General features: G+C 39.6%; 2 protein-coding genes across 5 annotated transcripts in view; one reads left to right on the top strand and one right to left on the bottom strand.

Moving 5' to 3' along the window:
- TUT4 (terminal uridylyl transferase 4) overlaps positions 1 to 18,215 on the top strand; it is a 50,339-nt gene extending 32,124 nt beyond the window's left edge. For 3 of the 4 annotated variants that reach the window (XM_067301256.1, XM_067301257.1, XM_067301259.1), the window contains exons 19-30: positions 136 to 225; positions 1,921 to 2,034; positions 3,158 to 3,235; positions 3,625 to 3,802; positions 4,170 to 4,217; positions 4,314 to 4,396; positions 6,504 to 6,619; positions 8,392 to 8,552; positions 9,423 to 9,520; positions 12,270 to 12,795; positions 15,412 to 15,585; positions 16,640 to 18,215. In XM_067301256.1, coding sequence (XP_067157357.1) covers positions 136 to 225; positions 1,921 to 2,034; positions 3,158 to 3,235; positions 3,625 to 3,802; positions 4,170 to 4,217; positions 4,314 to 4,396; positions 6,504 to 6,619; positions 8,392 to 8,552; positions 9,423 to 9,520; positions 12,270 to 12,795; positions 15,412 to 15,585; positions 16,640 to 16,731 — 1,758 coding nt within the window. In that variant the 3' untranslated portion in view covers positions 16,732 to 18,215. The remainder of the gene's footprint in view (positions 1 to 135; positions 226 to 1,920; positions 2,035 to 3,157; positions 3,236 to 3,624; positions 3,803 to 4,169; positions 4,218 to 4,313; positions 4,397 to 6,503; positions 6,620 to 8,391; positions 8,553 to 9,422; positions 9,521 to 12,269; positions 12,796 to 15,411; positions 15,586 to 16,639) is intronic. The other variant, XM_067301258.1, reaches the window with a different exon arrangement.
- A 78-nt stretch (positions 18,216 to 18,293) lies between these two features.
- On the bottom strand, positions 18,294 to 22,765 carry PRPF38A (pre-mRNA processing factor 38A). The gene is made up of 10 exons (XM_013950616.2): positions 22,588 to 22,765; positions 22,346 to 22,505; positions 21,694 to 21,815; positions 21,094 to 21,179; positions 20,810 to 20,920; positions 20,069 to 20,181; positions 19,482 to 19,508; positions 19,306 to 19,403; positions 18,861 to 18,909; positions 18,294 to 18,630 (listed from the first exon to the last, which is right to left on the bottom strand). The coding sequence occupies exons 1-10, from the start codon at positions 22,715 to 22,717 to the stop codon at positions 18,588 to 18,590; spliced, it is 939 nt and encodes a 312-aa protein (XP_013806070.1). The 5' UTR covers positions 22,718 to 22,765; the 3' UTR covers positions 18,294 to 18,587.
- Between the last annotated feature and the right edge of the window lie 208 nt (positions 22,766 to 22,973).

The raw sequence follows: 22,973 nt of genomic DNA, 5'->3' as shown, positions 1-22,973 counted from the left end.
AAATGTTGCAGGAATGTTCCTGGGTGTTGATTTCCCACCCCCCATTTATATTATACATCCGTAGTGCTTGAACTGCAGACTGTACTTTAATAAACCATAAATTATTTTGAAACACCTGCTTGGTTTTTTTTCCAGGCACAGCATAACACAAGAATGCTCGCTACATATGCAGCTATTGATCCTAGAGTGCAATACCTGGGTTATACAATGAAAGTTTTTGCAAAGGTAATACAAAATGAAGGTTTCTTATTTGTGTAACTGTTTTCTGATATAGCCACTGAGTTTCTCTTTTGACAATACCAACTGGAAAAAAATGGAAAAAACAACATTACATTATTCATATGAAGCACGCTTTCTTAAGCTGACGTACCATCTGATTGTATATGTTAGAACCAACTTATCTCAAAAATCCATCCTCTGTTTCTATTAGAGACAGTAATGTTGCCAGCATATATTCCAGTGCAAAAATTAGTGTGTTCTGCTATCTGTTGAATGATTTTTGTCTAAGAGAAAGCTGATGTCCTGAAAGGAGAAGTTTTTTTTATCTATTTCAATTTCAAACCAGCTACCTTGCAGAAAAAGCTCCAGAAAAAATAAACGGTAATTGCAGGACATAAGGGCTGGCTAAGTGCTGTCTAGGGCTATCTAGGACCATCCCGGAGAGCATTGCAGCTTCTTTCTGGCCCCCTGTCTTCTTCCTATTAAAGCCAGGGAGTGTGAGGGGGCTGATGTGTGCACGAGTCTCAACTTCATGTTGATATGCCTAGGACATGCACTTGGATTTAGGAGTTTGGAAATGTCATGGTTCTCGCTGTTAGACATGGTCTTTAATATTTTAAAGAAAAACCCAAGACTCCTGCATCTTCTTTTTCTCCTTAAAATATTCTAGCAAAGTCTTACAGTTATTTTTTGGACAAGGAGATCTTGGAAATAATTTACTCTGCAGCCTCTAATAATTGAAATATGGTGTATCTCTTTATTCTAGCTGCACTGTTCAACAAGCTCCCCAACCTTATGCAAGGAAAGCTTAGCCTGTGTGCAGAAAACGAAATTGTTGCAGAAAGTACATAATGCTACCAGATGTTAGTGTAATAAAATGTAGCAAAATAAGTAAAATAACTTTGCTCCAGAATGGGATGGACATGTGTGTATTATACTGTCACCAAGACTTGTAATGGTTTTTTTGTGTGTGTGTGGTCTCAGTAGTGCAGAATATTGCTGTACCTTTTCTACACCCAGATTAAAAATGTTCGTCTGTTGATAATAATGAATCTTACATTTTTATAGCATTGCATACATTCTAAAAGGCTACTGTAGAGAAGGGGTTCTCAGTCAGGTACACATACTCCCAAATGTATGGAAGTGACTTCAAAGCTATACAAATACTCTGTGTTTAGGCAAAATGCTTCCCCCTGTGTATGCATTGGCACAAAATCAGGAACAGCTGTCACTGCTGCTGCTAATATGAAAGTAGTTTGTGAATTCATGCTTTTTTCAGACTTAGAGGTTAAAAATATATTTATCCTTATGACACACACTTGAAGAGTACAGTGTAGCTTAGAAACTGGTATTTTAAAAAGATTACATTGTAATGAGATTGTCAAGCCTAGTAAGGTATTCACTGATGTTTGTTTAAAAAAAAAATCATAGAAGCAGTTCTGGTAACATGAGTTTAGGAAAAAATTAATTTTACAGTATTGAAACCTAGACATCAGATGCTGGGGTTTGATGGGCTTTCTGTTTTGGGATTTTTGTTTTATTTTACATTTTGGCACATTAGAAACTAAAAGATATTTTGACCATGAGAAGGTTTCTGTTTTTATGTGAGTCAAATTATGTTCTGTGTTTGCCAGAAGACATTTGACTCTAAATAAGACATTTGTTTTTCAGGCTTCTTAAAACACTTTTTATTTTGTTCAGCGCTGCGACATTGGAGATGCATCCCGAGGGAGTCTGTCTTCATATGCCTATATCCTTATGGTTTTGTACTTTCTACAGCAGAGAAACCCACCGGTTATTCCCGTTCTTCAGGAGGTAAGCTTCCAGAAAAAGAGGCTGTGAAAATAAATGCACTGTTTCTTCAAGCCAGACCTGAGAGCTCTAGTCTCTTAGGATTAGGGGGACAAACGAAAAATGTGGCCCTTCTTCATTAGCAGGTTCCTAACTTCTACTTTATTTTGTGGTAAATCTTATCAAGAAAATTACTACAAAATCAGGAATCTTTGTTGAATTTAGGTGCTGCTGTTACATTGACTTTTGAGATTTTTGTCTTATGGTGATATAATTCTGCCACACTCGATAGGGAAAATTTGGCAAGTGGGAGAGGAGTGAATTGTATTTGTGAGACTGCCAGATGCTCTTGAGATTTGAGTCCAGCTCTTCCATCAGTTATTTTCAGATTATTAACGCTCAGCTTTTTATATATAAGAGAAAAAAAAATTCCAACTTGGTAAGGGAAAAAAGATGACTAGTGTTTTGGTACAACTTTAAAGATAGTGTCTTACAAGTGTCAGGAAACTTTGTTAAGAAAATAACATTCTGTACCTCCATTGCACATGTGTGAGTGGGTGGGAAGTATACTTAGTCAGCTGTCTACCTCTCCCTGGATACACACTGGAACTCCCAAGCACTTCTGAAAATTACCCCTTTCTGACCTTTTTTTTTTTTTTTTTTTTTGATGTCTGGCTGCAAGAGGAAAATTGCCTTAAACACTGCAGTTGACTGACTTTCTTACTGATACTTCAGTAGTGATTGGGGGTTGTTATTTTATTGCTACCCCTGAGAGTTCATTTAAATAACAGTGGAATTTCTCTTTGGCCTTGCTGAAGTTAAGTGGTAAGAAGAAGTTGTAAGAAGTCATATAAAGCCGCCTTAGAGATTTTGTTGGCAAGAGGGCTGTCTGAATCTTGATGAGGTAGTTCAGTCATGTTTTCTTAGTTGTAAAGAACAAGTAAAGTATCGCAATACTTGATATATAGGCAGAATTTCCCGTCGTTAAAGTATGTTTGAAAGTCTTTTTGCATTATGGCTGTCCTCTCTCAAAGTAACTGCAAAAATTAAAAAATAGATATTTTTGTGCTATCTTGTACCAGCAAAACTGCAGCTCTTTTATGGTGACTTTAAATTAGAGTGGTAACCATGCCCTCTGTTTCTGCAGATATTTGATGGAAAACAGATTCCTCAGAGAATGGTGGATGGATGGAATGCCTTTTTCTTTGATGACATGGAAGAACTGGTAATATTTTAATTCCAGAAGAACACTAATACTTACGTCTTGTTTTTATGGGAAACTGATATATTTATAACAGTGTAATTTATAAAAGACTAGCTAAACTACCATAACTGTATTATTATAATTTTCCACATGAATCCTGTTTTTCTGGAATGAGTGGCTGCTTTTGCTTGGTTTGTCTCAAATCATTTCTAAGTAACATAAACGAAACCAGGGGAAAAGAAAACCTTTTAACTCTTTATAAGCAGGCCTGGATTGGGCTAGCATTACCTTACCTTCGCCAAGTGAAATTCTCCATGGTAGACAAATTCATAGTTAGAGAGGTAGTTCAGGAGGACGGGAAGTGCCTGGGTAACTGTACCTGTATAAATTGTGTCTTCCATCGCATGTAGAAGAAGCGTCTGCCTTCTCTTGGAAAGAACACGGAGTCCCTTGGAGAACTCTGGTTAGGGTTGCTGCGATTCTACACTGAAGAATTTGACTTCAAGGAGTACGTGATCAGCATTCGGCAGAAGAAGCTATTAACTACGTTTGAGAAACAGTGGACATCCAAATGTATTGCCATTGAAGGTACTATCTGCTTAATTTTTGTTCTATTAATGAAGGAGGAATGAAGACAGTTGCTCCAGGATGTGTTCTCATGGTTGCTCAGGATCTTTACCTAAGGAAACTACCATCCCCATGTTTAAAAAAACAAAAGTTGTTTGCAAGTCCTACAGTTTACCAAGGAGGAAATTAGACTCCTGTTTTCATATATGTTTGTAAATTGCTGCTACTTTATTATGATTAATCACGTTTTTAAAACACGTCAGTGTTGCTTTGCTATCGCCTACTCAGTGAGCCCATTTAAAATGGAATTGTCTGTATAAAAATAAAAATTTTGTTGCAGCATATCTTTTGCAACTCTTAGATTTGTTTTTCTCCCTTCCTTACACAGATCCGTTTGACTTGAATCATAATCTTGGTGCTGGAGTCTCTAGGAAAAGTAAGCTATTAAAGTGTGCTGAGTATTAATGCTCACAAATTTCTAAAGTTTTGTGCCTTTTCTGTTGTTTTTCAATAATGTTGTCTTTTTCAATAGTGACCAATTTCATAATGAAGGCATTTATCAACGGGAGGAAACTCTTTGGTACCCCATTCCACCCAACTGTTGGAAGAGAAGCTGTAAGTTTTTGTAGTTTTGTTCTGAAGTTTTTAGCATGTATTTTACCTTTCTCTGTCCAGCAAAATGATGCATCTAGAGCAAATGTCTTTTATATCTTGATTGTTTTGGTTTGAAAAATACATGTAATTGTACATCATCTGCATAACGTGTGCAGCTTAGTTTTGGGCTTCTGTGGTATAAAATATAGAGTAGGAATCAGATCAGTGGTTTTGGCAGTTTCGGGGAAAGTAGATTTTTTTTTTTTTTTTTAATGAAACTTTTCATTGTGTGACATTAAGTATCACAGAAAACTGAAAAATCGTATTTAAAACCCAGAAGTGTCTTGAAGAGTTTTAGTTGCTATTTGTGTAGCTAAAGAAAATAAATAGACTTGCAAGATGTTGCATATATATCAATTTCAGAGAGTGGGGAAAAGAACAAGTGCCATCGAGGAAGGGAAAAGGGGGCTGAAATATCAACTTTTTGTTATCAGTTGACCTTCAAAACTCGCATAGTGAATCACTGTCAGAAATATGCTCATAAGACACCGTATCAAAAATAACTCTTTTGTGCTGCAGGGTGCAGTCATTGATGTGTAATAGAGAACTGTTCTGTTTTGGTTTGTTTTTTTATGAGCAAATAAATTAGCTGGAATTAATGTTGTTAATATCTACTTGAAAAGATGTTTTTAAGACATTTTAGGAGAGTTCTCCTGGTGGCTTGTGCTCCTAAGTGGCGATGTGATTTTGAAAATCTCTTTTCTTTTCTTTTTTTCTTTTTTAATGTATTTCTTGAAAACCCTTTGGAATGTGAGCTGGCAGCTTGGGTACACAGGAAAGGAGATTTACTGTTATTTCTCCTCATCCCTCCTTATCTCCTCTTTCCATTCGTTGACTCTTTGTGCAGTTTTTCTTAGATTATATTGTATGTTCTTTCATGTAATGACTGTGTCTTATTCTGTTTCGTGCTGTGCCTAATAAAATAGGACCTGAGTTTTATTGCAGGTTTTGAGTGCTACTGTGATGCAAATAATGAATTACTGTGTTGGATGTAGTTATTTATATTTGATAAATATGTGAGCATGTGTAGTAAACATTATTGCAAATTATTTTTATTTTTTTTTAGCAGTGTGTTGTTTGCATACATGCTCAACACAGTGTTACAGTACTTCTGGAAAACATATACTGAGTGTTCTTAGGTTTGTTTTGCCTAATCTCAGGTTTTCACTGAATGTTTTACATGAGTATAAAAGGCAAAACAGCAAGCAGCCTTTAGCATGCGTACGAGCTGCCCCTTGTGTGAAGGAAGTAGTGCCAGTAGTATTACGTGGCACTTTCCTTCTTCAACGTGCTTGACAAACAAGCAGTTCTCAGTCTCCTACCCAAGTTACTGCCCCGTATCACTGCTTAGCAGTACAGGAAGGAAACTGAAGCAAAAAGGTTGAGAGAATTACCTAAGGCTACGGTAGGACTTTGTCCCCGAGCTGGAGTTAGGACGTCTCCATCTGGGGCTCCAGTTCAAGCCTTCAGACAGGATAAGTACTTTCACAACGTTTGTGCAGCTCAAAGGCTGTAAACTGTGGCCTTTGCCCCAACATGTGACAGAACTACAGCTGTCCTTGGCAGCTCCGGGGCCTCAGTTAGGTCAGTGAGCAGATGCTACATCTGTTTCCCACCATTAAAAGATGCTTATGATCTGCCATGTGATGTGGGCACCTGAGCTTTGCTCAGTCCAGAGGGACCTATTCATTTCATTTGGGAAGGGCTGTGGGCTGCTTTGGACAGCATCCAAGCAGGAACTTAAGATGCCAAAATAGATCATATGCAAAACATTGCCCATATCCTCTGAAGAACCTTTGAGGAAGGTGTTGGGGGAGAGGCAGAAGCCTGGAGCCTGGATAAATGTGCAAATTCAGCTTGTGTCCCTCAGGCTAAGTATTCTTTTTTAGACCAAATTACTCCACATCTCTCCAAAAAGTTGCCTTTTTCTAGGGGGGAAAAAAAGACTAGCTATAACCTAAGAAGTAAATTTAGGGAACAGTCGGGGAAGAAAGTTACCCATTGTGCTTTCTTTACTCTGTCCTGTAAGTGAATGGTTTATGCATTGTATCTGTCTGTGTTTTGATAGGAATACTTTTTTGACTCAAAAGTGCTGACAGATGGGGAATTAGCACCCAATGACAGATGTTGCCGTGTCTGTGGAAAAATTGGTCACTACATGAAAGACTGTCCAAAGAGGAGAAGGTAAGCAATATATATAAAGCTAACACTTCAAAATTAAGATCTTTGAAGTTGTATTACATCAGGAGAGATTTGAGGATATGAATTTTTAATGGAAATGAATAGTGTACTAAACTGCAGAGACAATCAGAGCTTCATGTCTGATCCTGACCTTCCCATCCTGTTTTTGCTTTTCTTGGACTATTTCTGGTCATCTCTTTAAATCTTAGAGTGTTCATGTAAGCACATATAGAGTAAAATCAGCAGAGTGTGGGTTTGTATTTTGCTTCATGATCTATCTATAATTATAGCTGACCTTAAAATTTAGGTCAGTAAGTTATCTTTTTATAGTGTAAATCTTAAGATGGTCTTAAGATCGTATTACCTGATTGCACAATAATATAATTTATAATTTATAATTATAAATTTATTATTATAATTTATTACAATGGGTTTCCCGTAGTGATCATGTTGGGAAAGCAGATCTGAATTGCTCTACAGATCTAACAACATACCTCTGCAAGCCAGGTAAAAGTTCATTGATTAAAATATAGGGGTAATTAAAATGCGCATAGGTATGTCAGCTGCATTTCTGTAACATCACATTAGTGTTGTCACTTCGTGATTGTGCCCTTGTATATTAATTGCACTTAGGAATATTGGATCCAGCACTCTTGCAAAAGGATAGTCCCTAGTACATGCAGGTCCATGTCTCCAAAGAGAGTTCAGCAAGAGCTGGCAAAGAATCTGCACTCCTTGCATTTTTACTACTTTTGGATTTTGAATAACACATTCAGTATAGAGTGTCTGACTCCTTAAAAACCTGTTGAAGCCCTTAGAATTTGGTGGTTTATTGTTAAAGGCTGAAGTCTGGGCATTTTGATTTACTCCTTATGTTCAGATGTGTGCCCCATGATTCTTTAAAAGAAACTTTGTCTCTTCCTGCTGCGAGCCCCTTATTATTTATAGCCTTTGATTCCGTCAGGAGAGTTCAAGATAAACGGAGCTGTACTTGGACCTCAAGGTCACAGGCTGACCATTTCTTTCAGCCTCTCCCATAACACATTCTTCAAACGCTAGCACTTTGAATTGCACCACCTCTTTCTCTGTATCTGTCTTGGGAAAAGGAGTTGTCATCTGTTCTTCACAGAAAGTTGCTGCTGCAACCCAGCCACACAGAATGGCTCTCAAATTACGTGTCTCGCAAAATACTATTAACGCTTAACAATCCTACAAACATCTTGCGGAAAAAGACCTTTACTTCTCACCTTTGTTCCTGATTGCTAATCCTTCTCCTATTTGTTGTTTTAATACTTGATGTTTGAATGGACATCAGTGCTTTCTTTCACACCCTGTCTAGGCTCTGGGTGCTGATACACTCTTACAGAGAAATACCTCATCTCCAGTCAGATGGAGGACGTATCTGCCAGATACAGCTGCCTCATTTTGCCTGTATTCTGACTTAGTGGGATTGTAGCATAGAACTACTCGCAGACTAATCAGCAGGCTGAGCCTGCTTAAGCACAGGTACAGTTCTGCACTAATGCAGGCAGATAGCTTCTGTGTGGTTTTAGGGAGCTTGTAAGCTTATTAAGTTTGTACAAACTGGTCGTTAACCAGCCTCGATTCTGGAAGGGTTTTCTTGGGATTCGTAAGGTGTTTGTATTCTGGTACGGGTGTTGGTTTTGTAACCATTTCCTCTGAGCGTACCTGTTTAACAACTGTACAGAGACTTGGTGTGTGCGTGTGTGTGTGTGTGTTTTTTTCCACTAGCGCTAATAAACATTGTTGTTCAGGTTGAAGAAAAAGGAGAATGAGAAAGATGATGAAAAAGAAGTGAAAGAAGATGACAGAGAAACAAGAGAGAAAAGATGCTTCATCTGTGGGGATGTGGGTCATGTTAGAAGAGATTGTCCTGAATTCAAACAAACGCGACAGAGAAATAATAGTGTGCCAGGTAAGTATAGCTTGTGGGTGGTGTGTGTGTGTTTAGTATCATTTGAAAGTTCTGAGGTCCCTTCTTTCCCTGGGTTTCTATACAGACCTGATAATTATCTTCAAATATTCTGCAACTAATGCTTGCTTTCAGTCATTGCAAACACAGGCTTTAGTCGAAATATTACTTTTCTCCGAGGGGAATAGTGCCTCTTGAAGTAGTCTTTGCGTGGGTGGGTGAGAAAAATATACTCAACAGTAAATATGGTCTACTTCACAGTATTGTATTATTTGTCTTTCACTCATGACGGGTGCATTTAGCAGTAGTAATAGTAGTAATAATTGAATGCATTTCCTCTTCCAAGTGTTTATCAAATGTTAGCTAATGCTACATCATCTATGAGAGGTAAGTAAATATCCTTTCACCAAGAATCAGTGGTCTCAAGTTAGACTTCCAAAAGCATGCAGGTGAATTGAGAAGCTAGATCTGGCTTCCAAATTACTGTTAGTAATTAGAGAGACAAGTCTAACTGAAAACCCATTCAAATTAGGCCCTTAGGTGCCTATAGTACTTGGAAAAAATAGGAAAAAGGATCATAAATGAACTTTAGAGAGAACCTTGCTTCTCTTTTGTATTCGGATCTCCCTTATTCCCTTTTTTTAGTCCTGAAAGTTTCTGCTGTTAATATTGTCAAAATCCCACTGCTCACGGGAATAGCATGGAAACCTCTCTGAAGTAGTGTTCTCAGCTGTTGGCGGTGTGGGCCTTGTTCATGCTAGAATTTGTATTACTTGGAATTAGATTTTGGTTTTAGCAGCTGTACCTCCATGTTCAGTATTCTGTGATCCATAACTGCTGTAATTTATATCAAAATTTTTGTTCTTTGATTAGGTGCCCAGCTGGTCCGAAGCATGGTAAATTCACAGCTAGTGGCTGTGAGCCAGCAGCAGGTGGAACGACCCTTGCGCACTAGACAGTCATCAGAATGTGTAAGTTGCAGTTAGCTTTAGTTTTAAAATGAGTAGATAGAACAAACCAGCAATCCTGGGCCACGCTAGGAACAGATTTGCCCAGATTGTTCTGAACAAATTCTGGGCTTTATAACGGCAACATTGCACTCTACAGTACCAGTTACTAGAACTGTTTGGTTTACAGTCCAGTGTCTTGGAAACCGTTTGTGGTCTTTCCATATTGAAACTGCTTGGTCAAGTTTCATATGAGACAACTTGTGGTTCTGAAAGGCCGTCTTCACTCTCTCTCAGATTAAGCTGAGATGCCTTTTGAAGTCTTGTGCATAGTTGTTCCGGCAGTGTGCACTAAAAGTGTTCAAAGTTGAAATTAAAAATGAAGCACAGGTCATCATTTACATGCAGGGGACTTAGGTTTGTGACTATCATGATTTTCTGGTGTTTCAGAAGGGAACTATGTTAAGGATTCTGCGGATAGTCAGCTGGAAGGCAGCCAGCAGCAGTGGGTAGAAAAAAATTGGAAGTCAAAGGGGAAAGGATGACTATCATGAACAGGCAGGGAACATAAATGATTCATGCTTCGCTTCAGATGCGATACACCAAGAGAAAGCCTGCAAGAGCAAGCTAGAAGCACAAACAGAACAATCGGGAAATTTTGGTTATTTTTTCTTAGAATTTTTTCAAGTCTCTTTACAACTAGATAAAAACATGTTTAGCCTGCTCCTCTGTGGAGATGGATAGCAGAGAGTGTTTGAACAAATACAGCTGCTGGCATTTAGTGTTACTGGAGTACAGAATATCACAGAAATTGCTTAATTTTGAGCTAATAGGCTGAGAAACCTGCGCCTGCTTCTGAAGCTGGCAAGTGAGCAAACATAGTGATCAGGGCTGCTGATTACTAATGCACTTTGCTCAGTTACTTTGCTAATTTAGGTATTGAGTGTTTCGTAACTGATCAGCGAGCATTCATTGGAATGTTTGTCCCAGTAACAGAGACTTTGTAACATCATTTTTTACTATAATAATCTGCTATTAAGGAGGGACTGATGCAACCCTGTTCTAAATGAACAGCTAGGCTGCCACCACGCTGTACCACATGATACAGAAGCATCTCTGTAGGAGCCTTGTATTTCTGTTGGGAAATTGCAGCTGGAGATGTGGGTGCATGCACAGGAGTCAGGCACATCACACACTGGACCTACTGCATGTGCACAGTCAGTCTTGCGTCCTCTGGATGCCTTGAACTCTGTGTATGTGCTGTGTGGTTGTCATTTGGTCAGGATTTCTTGGAGAGGCCACAGAATATGTGCTGCCTGGGGGCCGTTTGATGGGAGGGAATGTTATGGTGCAGGAGGAGGCAAAAGGGAAGGCAGGGGTGTGGAAGCAGACCAGGAGGCTGGAATTTGTCATTTCTCCTCTCCTGCTGCTGGCATGTCCATGCATACTTATGGTGGTTTAATGTTTGCAGTCAGGCTGTGCTCTATGCATGTGCTCTGTTTTTTGGGTTTTTTTTGTTTGTTTGGGGGGTGGTTGTTTTGTTTTGTTTTTTAACATATTTAAACTGTTAAACTAGTCATTGGCTTTCAAATCCCAGGCTTTACCTTCTCGTCCTGGTTTGGTGCAAAGTCATGGAGGCACTGGTACAGGAACGATTGGAATAGCAGCAAGGAGCAGTCCCAGCTTCCAGGCTTCAGCTGTGCCCATGGCGAGATAGGCAGCGTGCTACTGTAAGGAACCAGCTGAGCGGCTGCTGCGGGGACGTGCTGCAGACCTGCTGGTTGTTGAAGAAAAGTGGCTGCCAATTTAAACAGACGGGAGAGCAGTCAGGGATAGTGCCAAGCTGCAGAGACCTTTAACTTCAGATATCTGACATCAGCTGAGTTACCTGGAGCTTGGCTCTCTGCTATAGCCTCTGGAGCAACTCCACAGGGAGATGGAGACCTGAGGTTCAGATAATCACCTTGTCTTAGGCAGCTGTCTCTAATTCGAATCTCCCTTTGGAGAGGCCTACCTCATGCCATCACCACCTCATCTGAGTCAATAAAAACAAGCTCGATGAATCTGGACACTGGTAATAAATTTTGGCAGATAAGCTGAGAAACACCTCAATCAATCCAGTTCTTGAAATGCTTTTCTGCTGTGAGCAATACCAAACAGCTCAGATAGGCTCAGGCACGCGTCTGTATATTGCTGGTGAAAGGGAAACCTCTACAAATGCTATAATAATGGCTATTTCTGTGCCTTCAGCCATGGCTTAGCATCAGGATACAGAGGTTGAAACTGGGTCTTTGGAGTTTCAATTTCTTGTTTAACAGATTAAATAAAAATTAAAGAAATATTAGGATCTTATTTTGGAAGCACTTACAAAGGTATCTTCAGTAATAAGAACCACTGTTTAGGAGTGAGGTTTTGTAACTAGTTAATGAGGTTCTGGGCTGTAAATAAACAGGGTGGGGAAGACGCTGAATAAAAATCAGAAACAGATGTATGAGGAGTCTAATGAGTAGCTTGGGGCTAATGTTTGCTCAGAATGATGTTTCTGATGGTGGGATGTGCCATGTTAACAGGCCAAACTATCAGCTGGTGAAAATGAATGCAAGTTGAGCTGTACTCTCTTAAACCAGCAGGAACTTTGGCTTAGTTGGGGTGTTGTTGGGGAGTGCTCTGCTGTTTTTGTGAATAGTCTTATAAATTGGGTGCTTATTAAAGAAAAACACCATTAAATAGCTAGTGAACTAATCAGAAATACATACTTTTTTTTCCCCTCCAGTCTGATTCGCATCAGTCATCTTACTCTCCACAACCTCAACAATTTACACAGAATTCCTCTCAGCCAGCCTCCATTAACCAGACTCAGCCACAACCAATATCCCAGTCTAAGCACGTTCCGCAACCACAGCAGGGTGCTCAGCCACCCCATCAGGTCCAGCTGCCTTTGTTTAACTTTCCCCAATCTCCCCCAGGTCAGTATTCCACCTTGCATAACCTGGGACTACTTCAGATGCACCATCACCACCAAATTCAGCTTCCCAACACTTCGTGGCCTATTCACGGGCCCGTTATTCACTCTGCACCGGGTAACCCTCCTCATTCTACAAATGTTCCGTTTTCTATGAGGTCTGGCAGCAGCACCACCACAAATAACCAGAGCAGTGTAAGCTTGAATGATCCCAGTATCATCTTTGCACAGCCTGCTGCCAGGCCCATGGGAATCCCCAGCACTTCTCATGAGGGACACTGGCACAATCCTGTGACTCCAAACTCACTGGTGAACAATGGCACTGTGGGGAATTCAGGTAACTCTTCTCTATTGTATCAAACCTCTCGCACTTTGTGTACCAATGTTAAATGTTACAGAAACAGCTAACGCTAAATTTGTTTTACGTTAAGAAATGATGCTTAAGAAACCAAGTCAGTATTTTGTTGTCTTAACATTTTTATAGGAAAAAAAAAAGTGCAAGTTGGATCTAGGTAACTTTTAGGCATTGGTTCTATCTGCCATCAAGAGTTGTGCAACACATGAGAAATCATGCATTCAACTGAGAAATACTGTGATAGTTGTTTGAGTCCAAATTACTTTTCTGTGAATATGCTTACAAATATGGTTTCTGTTTCCGCTGTTACATAGATTATTAGATAAATGCTAAGATTGCACCTACAAACTTAGAGACTGACAGAATTATGGTTGTGCATATTGAGAGTTGTCCCCTTGCAAGTACTGCAGCTTAATGACAGGGTCTTATGTAGTCATTTCTCCTATAGGTTATCCTGCCTCATTTATCTTCTTTAATATTGACATCCTTTCCTGAAAATACTTCATATGTTTTCCATCTTCTGCAACAAGTGGGCAACAGCCTTTGTCTCCTACAAAAAACAAGTACACTTACATGTTTGATGAGGCTGAGAAAAATAGTATGTAGTAACTAACAACACTGTTCTTCAAGCAACATAAACAGTGGCAGTCCCTAAACTTGAACAGTGATCTTCTAAACCATCATAGTATTCTCTTGATTTATTCTGTGTATAACTTCACCTATGTTAAAAAGAAAAATCCATCATACAATATACTGATGCAGTCATTCATCGCAAGAGACTGGAGTTTTAAATCTCCTGCACATCCCCTCTCTGCACTAATAGAGTTATTGACAGTAATAGTGGATTTTCATCAATGAGTCAACAGTGTTAGATGAGATACGCTTCACTATTGAGTTTTTTAGGTATCTGCTGACAAGAGATGCATATTTTTCTATTCTGAGCAATGTGAGGAATATATTTTAGAGGATGCAGAGACTGCTACCAGTGTGCTTTCTAAGCTTGCCTTTGTCCCTAATCAATCCTCCATCCTTTCTTGTCTTAATTCTCTATCCTGCCTCATCTGTCCCCTCTTCTGGGTCCACGCCAGCGCTGCCTTTATTTCCCAAGCACCTCCTTCCGATCCAAGTCTTCTTCCAGATCGCTGCCTTCTTTCAGACATGTTCCCCAAATCCCAGTTTCTTCTCTTGACTCTCCTTCCTCCTTTAACTAGTCTTGCTGCTCATCATCTTGTCCGTTGGTCTGTCTTCAGTCTCTTCCCTTTGCACTTTGTTTCTGTTTGCGTGCTTCCACCCTCATCTAGTCTGCACAGAATGTTTCCTGGCTTTCTTCTGCTGTCGGTCTCAATAGTTCTGTCTGTTTGTTTGCCCCAGCTGAACTCCATTCATTTCATCTCATCACACTCCTTTTCCTAGTTCCCAGTCCTGGTATTTGCCCTCTTCGTATTTTAATCACCTTTGTTTCCTTTATGGTTTAGATGCCGTTACAGTAGGTCACTGGGTGGGAGCACTGTGAAGATGAGCTGGGTGCTCTCTGTTTGAAGCCTGCTCTCATACCTGCTTGGAACAATTTGGGAACAGCAAATTCATGGAAACTTTGTCTTGGCTTATGTAATCCTGAGTGGGAAGGAGCAAATTTGCTTTCTTTTCATTAGACAATGTGGTCAGAAGTAGGATCATTAGAAGATTCAGAAGGACAACTTTTTTTTGTGCTTTTTTCCAGACCTATATTTCATGTTTTATCGTATAAAAAACTATTGTTCTTTTTAAACCCATAGCTTGCTTATTATATAATGAAAGTCTATCTACAAGTTTCTAATGAGACTGAAGAGGAACTGATATTCTGAGAAGGATAGCTGCTTAAATTTTGTCTTTTTTTTTTTAAATGTACATTGACCAAGGTTTTTAAATTACAGGGTATTACAGTGTCTTGTAAAACTGGGAGCTATGAACAAAAAGAGCAGAATTGACAATACTGTCAATAACTTGTGTGTCCTGCCTCCTTGATGCTTGATTTCTCATCCTTAATGCTGCAGTAATACTAGATTTGTGAATGGAATAATTTACAATATGTATACTTATTTCAAAAGTTTTTATTTGTCTTTCCAAAAATAAATTTTAAGTTTGTCCCGTGATCCACATGCAGAGTTTCTTAAGCATACAGGTGTTAGCGGAATTCCACTGTACTGCCTCTGAGAATTATTTCGTGAAGTAGGACATGCTTTCGTGTCACACATGTCAGTGATAGTGAAGATCTGTGCAGGATCAGATATTAGTAGCATTTTTCAGAACTTTTATTTTTCATCATGAGAATGACATACAGTCTAATTTATTTCTGTATGGAATAGTGAGACTTTAAGGTCTTGATTCTAAGTACTGATTCATCGTCTATCTTCCCCCTCCAATAAATTCTATTATGCTGAATAATGAAGTAATTTAGGTGGTAATTTTTACTGATGTATATTTAAAAAAAAATTAGCACATCAGAGTAATCGCATAAAGTCCCCTGCAAACTGTTATTTGAGATGTAAATTGTATTTGTGACTTATTGTTTAATTATTTCAACTTGCAATGTGCTTTTCCCTTTCAATTGAAAAATAGATCAGGGTTTCCAAGGACAGTTTGGTAAAATGAACCCTCCTTCTGTCCCTTGGGACCATGGGACCCCTACCCATTTTCCTCTCCTCCGAGGAGCGTGGCCTTACAATATGCCTCAGAACTACATGCAGCAGGGAAATGCCAGCTATCCACCGAACAAACCTTTCTACCCTCAAGGTACTAGAACTAGTATATGAATCAACAGCTCATGCAACATGTCTCTTTACTGTCTCAAAGGCTTTAAAAGCCAAGGAATCATGTTTCACATGCCTAGGCTCCCTGGAACCATAAGAATGAATCCAAGAGTCAAATCAACGCTTCAGCTTCCTGTATGGATGGATGAAAATCTGTGTGGGAGGGAAGGGATTAAATGGAATTCTCAAATCTGATAGGCAACTTGGACTGCGATACACTTCCAGCCCTTTTTTTTTCTCCATTGCTGCTGTCTCACTTAGAGCCACCTCTGTTTCAGTAGAAGATAAAATGATTTGTCCATGCGCATGCTAAGAATTTGCAGAAATTTTTGTCCTAATTAATTTTATTTGGCTTTTGTACCTTGCCTTACGATTGACTTGCATACACTAAAAACTTGCAAGATCATAGAATAGTTCAGGTCAGAAGGGACCTCTGGAGGTCATCTAGTCCCATCTGCAGTCAAAGCAGCGCTAACGTCAAAGCTGGATCGGGTTCAGTTATTCAGGATACTTTGAAGGATTGACTTTATCCAACTCTTTCTGATGCTAGTGAACAGTAAAGGTGTTCAGCATCTTGCAGGATTGGGAGAGGCTGTGAGAAAATGACCTCTGGCTCCAGTAAGAGAGAGACTGTGCCCAAATTAAAGACATGCAATTACTGTGCTGCTGGGTCATCTTGTATAAGATGAGAGATATGGCATCAAATCCTGGTTTTTTTTCAAAGCCTAATCTATGGGCTGTAGCAAGGTTTCCAGGTGAGACCAAGATTTAAAAATCCTGAAATGATTTTGTTAGTTTAAAGGAATTAAGATTAAAGTAACGCAAGAATAATGACGTACTGATGATTTGGAGGGACTTTCAGAGTTAGGATTAAAATAAGACTGCATTGTACTGTTAAATGGGTTAGTCACATAGATAGCATTTGTGTCAACCACATAAATGCCTTTATTTCTAAGTAAGTGTTATACATTGAATATAGCCAAGCACTGTTACGTATGTTTAACTTGCTGAAGTAATTGTAATCCATTTTCTTTTAGCTGGTCCACTGATGCAGAGTAACCAGCGGTTCTCGCTTCTGTCTCAAGGACACCCACACTTGAATCTGAATTACATTCAACAGAAAAAGTGAAATTTAAGGGGATTATGGATGGGTGGGGGAAGGGGAGAAAAAAAATCAGGTTCTGATTTAAAATCTTAATGCAACATGTTTAGATACAAGATTATTTAAGACTGTTTTTAAACTGTATCATTTGTACATAGATATGAACTATAGTTTTTACTAGTATCACAAAACTGAGTGATACAAATTTCATCTATTTTATTACCCTATTTTTAAGGGGACTTGTGTTTTGTTTTATCTTGATAAACTGTAAAGAGAGAGAATTTTTAAAATTAAGTTCTTTATTTTCTATTAGCTGTATTCATACTTTGGTTGCTTCAGACTTTATATATATTGTTCTAAAAAAATAAAATTAGAAAGGGATTTCATGTGTTTAAAAATTTGTCACTTCTATTCTTTACAGAACTATGTAGTGCCAAAAAAAACTTTTTAAAAGAAAAATAAAACCGCAAAAAAAAGGATGTAAGACTTTTCCTCTTCCCTATTTGTGTGTATGCTTGTGATTAATGAGGATACTAAAATAAAAAAGCTTTCATTTAAATATTTTATAGAAAACCTGAAAGAAGACAGCTTTAACAAATAAGACATACAGTCAGTACGCCCACCTGCCCCCAAGTGTCACTACATGCACTATTCACAGGCAATGCATTTTTCTTGTAAATATTTGGTCTCTCTGCTTTTCCCTTCATAACCTTCCCAAAATAATATGAAAGTATTCTAGAAAAATAAGGCTGTACTGTTATAAGATAACTTAATAGAGGAGGTTTCTTCCATAAATTCACTGGGTGTACTACTACTGTGCTGTCAACGCTCATTGCACAATGTGTGGAAAATTCTTAAGCAGCACTATCCCAATTTTGTGTATAAAATTTTTGGGAGACAAAACTGCAAATCCATGCTTCTGAAGCAAGATTATGAATAGAGGGACAGTACAGAAGGGATTTAACACAGCTGTTTTCTTGTGGTTTATAATAAATATGTATTAAGATAAGAACTGTAACTAGAATAAGAGCTTGACTATTCTTAAGCTGAGGGAACAGGGCCTTGCTCAATGTGAACTTCATTCAGCAAAGCTAGAGCTGAGTATAGTTAGGTGTCATATTCTGTTTCTCACTCCCAGGTAGGCCACAAACTATTTGTCTTCAAAGTGATGGTTACTATTTTTCAATTTAGTGAGTAATTTTGCCTGAAAAGTGATGAGTAGTGTTTTGTTTTAGTGTCTAGTATTAGTGTCAGAAGCAGCATATTACTGGACTTCAAGCTGATTTTTACAAAGTAACCAGTAACTCTGGCACCAAGCAGTACAGCTACACCTTTGAGTTAGCTTCTGCTTTTAGAGTAACACAGTATATTTTGACAGCATTACTTCCTTTCTTGTACCAGGAGGTCTCTTGGGATAGGTTTCGTGGTAGTTCTTCAGTATTACTGAGCTAAGAACAAACACATTCTCACTTCTGCAACTAAATTCAGTTGCCTTTTGTTAACAAAGCCTTGATTTGGGAATGAAACTAGCTTCGATGAGGAGATGTCAAAACAAACTATTAGGAAAAAAAGAGCAAGGAGTCTTTAGAGACAAAAACCCTTATTTTTATTGCTTGTCACAATTTTTTCAGGCCTTAAGAAAACAATTTAAAAAAATCCTCAAATTCTACCAAGAAGATGAGTAACTACATAAAAAGTTTCTTTAGCTTTCTTTAAAAAAAAAAAAAACAAAAACAAACCCCACTACTTCTTATACAAGAGGGGAGGGATTAAAGAAATAGACTGCTAAAGCAGCCAGTACATATCCTGCTGCCCCATAAAGCAAATAGGACAGTATTAGACTGCAGTTCAAGGTCCCTAAACTGCCTGCTGGATTTAGTTTGCTATTCATTCCCTCGTCGACTTTTCTTGTGGCTTTTCTTAGATCTGAAACAAACAAAAAAAATATGATTTATAGGATACAATACTATTGTTTTAAAAGACCAGTGTGATTCATATTGGTGTTTTCTGTAATAGACTATGGATAATGTATCTTGACTTCAACACTGGGGGAGGTACCATATCAAATACTTTATCTCCAACATTGTAAGACAACTTTCAGTCCTGAGATTCTTACAACAGAACCAACACCCTTAAGAAATATGCCAAGCCTTTACCTTTCAGGTGACTTAGAGTGACTTCTGTGCCTGTGACTACGGTGATGCCCTGTGAGGAAAAAAGGTAACAGTTACTTGTGTTTATAGTCACAGTACCTAGCAATTTTTTGTTTTGCTAATGCAATCCACTTCTAGTGACTGTCCTCGATAATGCCAGAAGAACCCTAGCCTTAATTAGGCAAACAAACTAAGCTCCATGTAAATATTTGAAGATATTGTGAAACTGAAATATATAGAAAATACATTGCACTCAGTGCAATTCAAATTTTCCATTTCAAATGTTTCAGTGTTGCATGTATTAAAGAGTTTTCCGGGCATGCTTCCATATAGCTAGCCATTTTATAATCCAGATCAGGCCTCTATTCTAGCTTCTTGCATTTTCCTTGTAGTAGATGCTCTGCTGACAGAGACATGCCACAGTTAAATCTGTAAGCTACAGAAGTACCTGGAGATTTAGATCTTGATCTGTGGCGCCTCTCTCTGGATCTGCTCCGGTGTCGTCTTGGGCTTTTGCTGCGATGCCTCTCCCGGCGCGGCGATGGGCTGAGAGAAAGGAAGCTTTTAAATAACCATACTAAAAATGCACATGTTCCAAGATTATATAGCAGAAAAATAAACTACCTTCTTCTCTTTGGAGAGCGGCTTCGTCTGTAATTGGAGAAAGAAAAAGTCACTAAAAGCCATCGACCAAACCAACAGTTTCATTTCCTATATTCTCCAGCAACAGCACCAGGGCTTTCCTTGCACTCTCCCATATCCCAGTCAGTATGTGTTTGGCCTGCTACACTGGGGCGGTACGTGCTTCTGGTCTGGCCCGTACAGTGAGCAGAAAGAGGTAAGTGATGATTTCTTTCCTGGCTTAATACCTGTAGGTCCGATCAGCAAGATCGATTTCTCCTCAGTCCTTGGTTTACATGAAGACCACAAGCACTTGATTCTGCTTGATACCTTCCCTCCACTGTCAAGTTTAGCTGAAGTTGGCCAGCAAATTCAAGAATTACTGCAGGACTAGGGAAATGGGCAGACAGGGCTTGACTGTGGCTGTGCAGCACTGCAGCTCTTTAAGTAGCGCCTAAAAGAAGTGGAAGGCCTAAGAGATTCTGACTGAACACTGTCTTCAGCTCTGTGCTTAGATCCAGTAAAAGCACTCTGCACCACCACAGATGTGTTTTAAGTAAAAACATTGTTCAAAAAGAGCCATTTATCACCTTCTTGGAGACCTGCTTCGGCTCCGCCTGTATCGCACAACAGGAGATCTGCGGGGTTTATCGAGGTCTCTGTAGCCTCTTCTGCGGTGATCCGGAGAGGGTGCTCGCTCCAACTGGAAACATTGCAAAAACAGCCCCCCCCCCGCAAAGTTAACTCTGTAAGTCTTTCCTCGCTAAGATTTTTAGTTATCAGTAAGGATTCCCAAACAATTAATACAAGAGATAAAAGAGGAAACAAGTCATCCAATTCAAGCTTCCCATTCCTCAATTATTATCAAATATATTCCTCAAGTACTTCATACTCAAAAATGAGCAGCACTACCTAAATTAGCAAATTATAAAATAGGAAATTAAAATGGTCATCTCTCATACTGTCCACTCCCTCCCTTAAAAAGCAGAATTGACCAACGAGGACCATCATCATAGAGAGAATTAAAGGTGACAGTGAAAGTTAAAATGCCTATATATAAATAAAATATATTTTATACACATATAAAATATCTGAAATACGAGCAGACAGAAGAGCTTGACAAGTATGGAGCACTTTAGAGCTGCTTCATGGTCTAGCATGTTCTCACAGACAGTTTATATATGAAAATACATTAAGGGAGGAAAAAAACCTGCATGCAGCCTTCTAGTGCCTCCCCTCAGATGTTTCTTATAAGCCATAAGATGTACTGTGATGTTTCAGCATCAGTTTTAACTATCTCTTTATAAAATGCTATAAAACAGTTGACTAACTTTTTCATCTTCTTCCTCCTCCTCCTCACTAGACTCCACGTCATCCATATCTTCTTCCAAAGCACTAACACGAGGCTCGAGTTGCTCAGCTTCTTCCAGAACATATCGTTTCTAGGAGAGATTACAGCTTTATCTTACATGATCTAAGTAAGAACAAACACCTAAGAAGGCATCTGCTGTGCCCAAGAAGTCTTGTACATAGCTTTATGCAACAAACCAGTAGGCTGATGCAAGCATTGAATATGACGCAGTTAAGAATTCAATAATCATCCACTTTTCCAAACCTGTAATCGAGGCAGAATGATATCACACACACGTTCCTCATGGAGTAGTTCATCAATAAATTCATCCACGTGCATCAGTTCAAATTCTGGGAAGAAAAATAGCATTTAAAAGACCAAGAAAATTAATACTAGCAACCGGAGTAAGGATGAAACACTTGAGACCTAAAACACTTGTATCAAGTGGGCTGTACAAACAGTAGTTCTAAAATCATTCTTAAAGATTAGGAAAGTCATTAGGCCTATCTTGCAAAGAGAGGAAACCACTGCACAGGTAGGATTAGTAGATTCCCAGCACTGAAACCAGCACTCAGATTATATTTGTTTTCTGTTGTGCACTAAAACTCAGTTTGACAAATACTAAATACAAATGTTTGGGAAAAGCAAAAGAAGCAAGACAGCTCCCATTTATAATGAATTACAGCAGCAGACTATCCAATGAATGAATAAGTAAGAGCAAGATTTCAATAAAGTGATTTTCCTACAATTTTTTAAGCTTTTATTACTAAAGAGGATATTTAACTTTATCTAGCCTTATATATTTTTCCAGCAAAAGGCCATCTATTATACACTGAGAAACCACAGCTGCATGACAGTGCTTACCGCCATTTCTGTTCTGACTTTTTATTTTTCGATAATCATTGTACAGGGGTTCAAGATACTTGTAGCAATCAATGGCAGTGCCTGTCAATCTCATATACAATGCACCAAGCATTCGGACGTATCTGAAAAGCAAGCAAAGTGTTTCGTACAACTGTACTTCCTGCATAGGTAGCAGCTAAGCTAAAACACAAGTTTTTTCCCATAAGTTTCTGAGTAAAAATCTATACACTAAAATAAACAGAATAAGAGATCATCTAGATTTTCTCCTTCAAGTACATACATCCTCTATGTGATTGTTTTTGGATGTAGGAGCAGTATTATCAGTCCCTGAACTGAAAGAAATACTTAAAAAAAAGGGGATAGGGCCCCCTTAATGCACCTGCTTCCAACTACTCAAGGCAGAAATATATTATCACATTAAGCACATGCTACAGAAAAATAGCCACTTCTGCAGCCCAAGTGACACAAGAAGAGCAAGTCCTTTGAAAGCGAGAATAATGACATGCTTTGGAAAGAAGAGTTTATCACGGCCCCAGTGAAGAAAGCTAAACCTGGCACCGAGATTTCCCCGTCTGTTTTGAATTTCCACGTTTCACTCAGCCCGACAAGCAAAAGAGAGGGAGAAACAAAAAAGAAACAGCTACCAACGTACTTGAAGTCTTCGTTTTTTATGAACTCCACGATGATGTCCTTCTCGGGCTGGATCTGCAGCATCTTCAGCGTCAAGCACAAGAAGGGCGTGGGCTTGATGTTGCCGCCGTAGACGCCCCCCACGTACTTGAGCTCCATGGCCTTGTCCACCACCAGCTCGGCTGGGCGAGGCGAGGCGAGGCCGTTAGTGCCCGCCGGAGCCCCGCGCCCGCGCCCCGCCCGCCCCGGCCCGCCCCGCCGTACCCGTGAGGCCGAAGCACTCCTCCTTCCAGTACTTGGACTCGTAGATGCGGGTGCGGATGATCTTCTCCACCAGGTACTGCGGGTTGGTGCCGTGGATGCTGTGCGCGTCCTTCACCGTCCGGTTCGCCATGGCCCCGGCGCCGCGGCGGTCCCGCTCCCGGGCCCGCTTCCGCCAGAGGCGGGGGCAACGGCCGCTTCCGCTTCCGGGGCGCCCCTACATCGGCGCGCCCCGTCTCCGCCCCGCCGGCCGCCATCTTACCTCAGGGCACAAATATGGCGCAGTTTCCGCCTGGCCTCCTCCCGCCCTCTCCCTCCTGTGCGCACGCGCGGAGGGAGGGGCGGGGCCTAGGGCTCGCTTTGGCGCGAAATTCTATCGCTGGTGGTGA

Source organism: Apteryx mantelli, chromosome 8 (genome assembly GCF_036417845.1).
Source record: "Apteryx mantelli isolate bAptMan1 chromosome 8, bAptMan1.hap1, whole genome shotgun sequence".
In the NCBI taxonomy this organism is placed as follows: domain Eukaryota; kingdom Metazoa; phylum Chordata; class Aves; order Apterygiformes; family Apterygidae; genus Apteryx; species Apteryx mantelli.
Note: the sequence above shows the minus strand (reverse complement) of the source record. Positions and strands in the feature narration are given on the sequence as shown.

Bases quoted from the DNA above. Each gene is read 5' to 3' on its own strand.
- PRPF38A (XM_013950616.2), bottom strand. From the start codon at position 22,717: ATGGCGAACCGGACGGTGAAGGACGCGCACAGCATCCACGGCACCAAC. The intron at 20,921-21,093 runs GTTTGGAAAAGT...AATCTCTCCTAG, and splicing joins TCATTCTGCCTCGATTACAG to AAACGATATGTTCTGGAAGA. The intron at 19,404-19,481 runs GTAGTTTATTTT...CCTTTCTCTCAG, and splicing joins CGCTCTCCAAAGAGAAGAAG to CCCATCGCCGCGCCGGGAGA.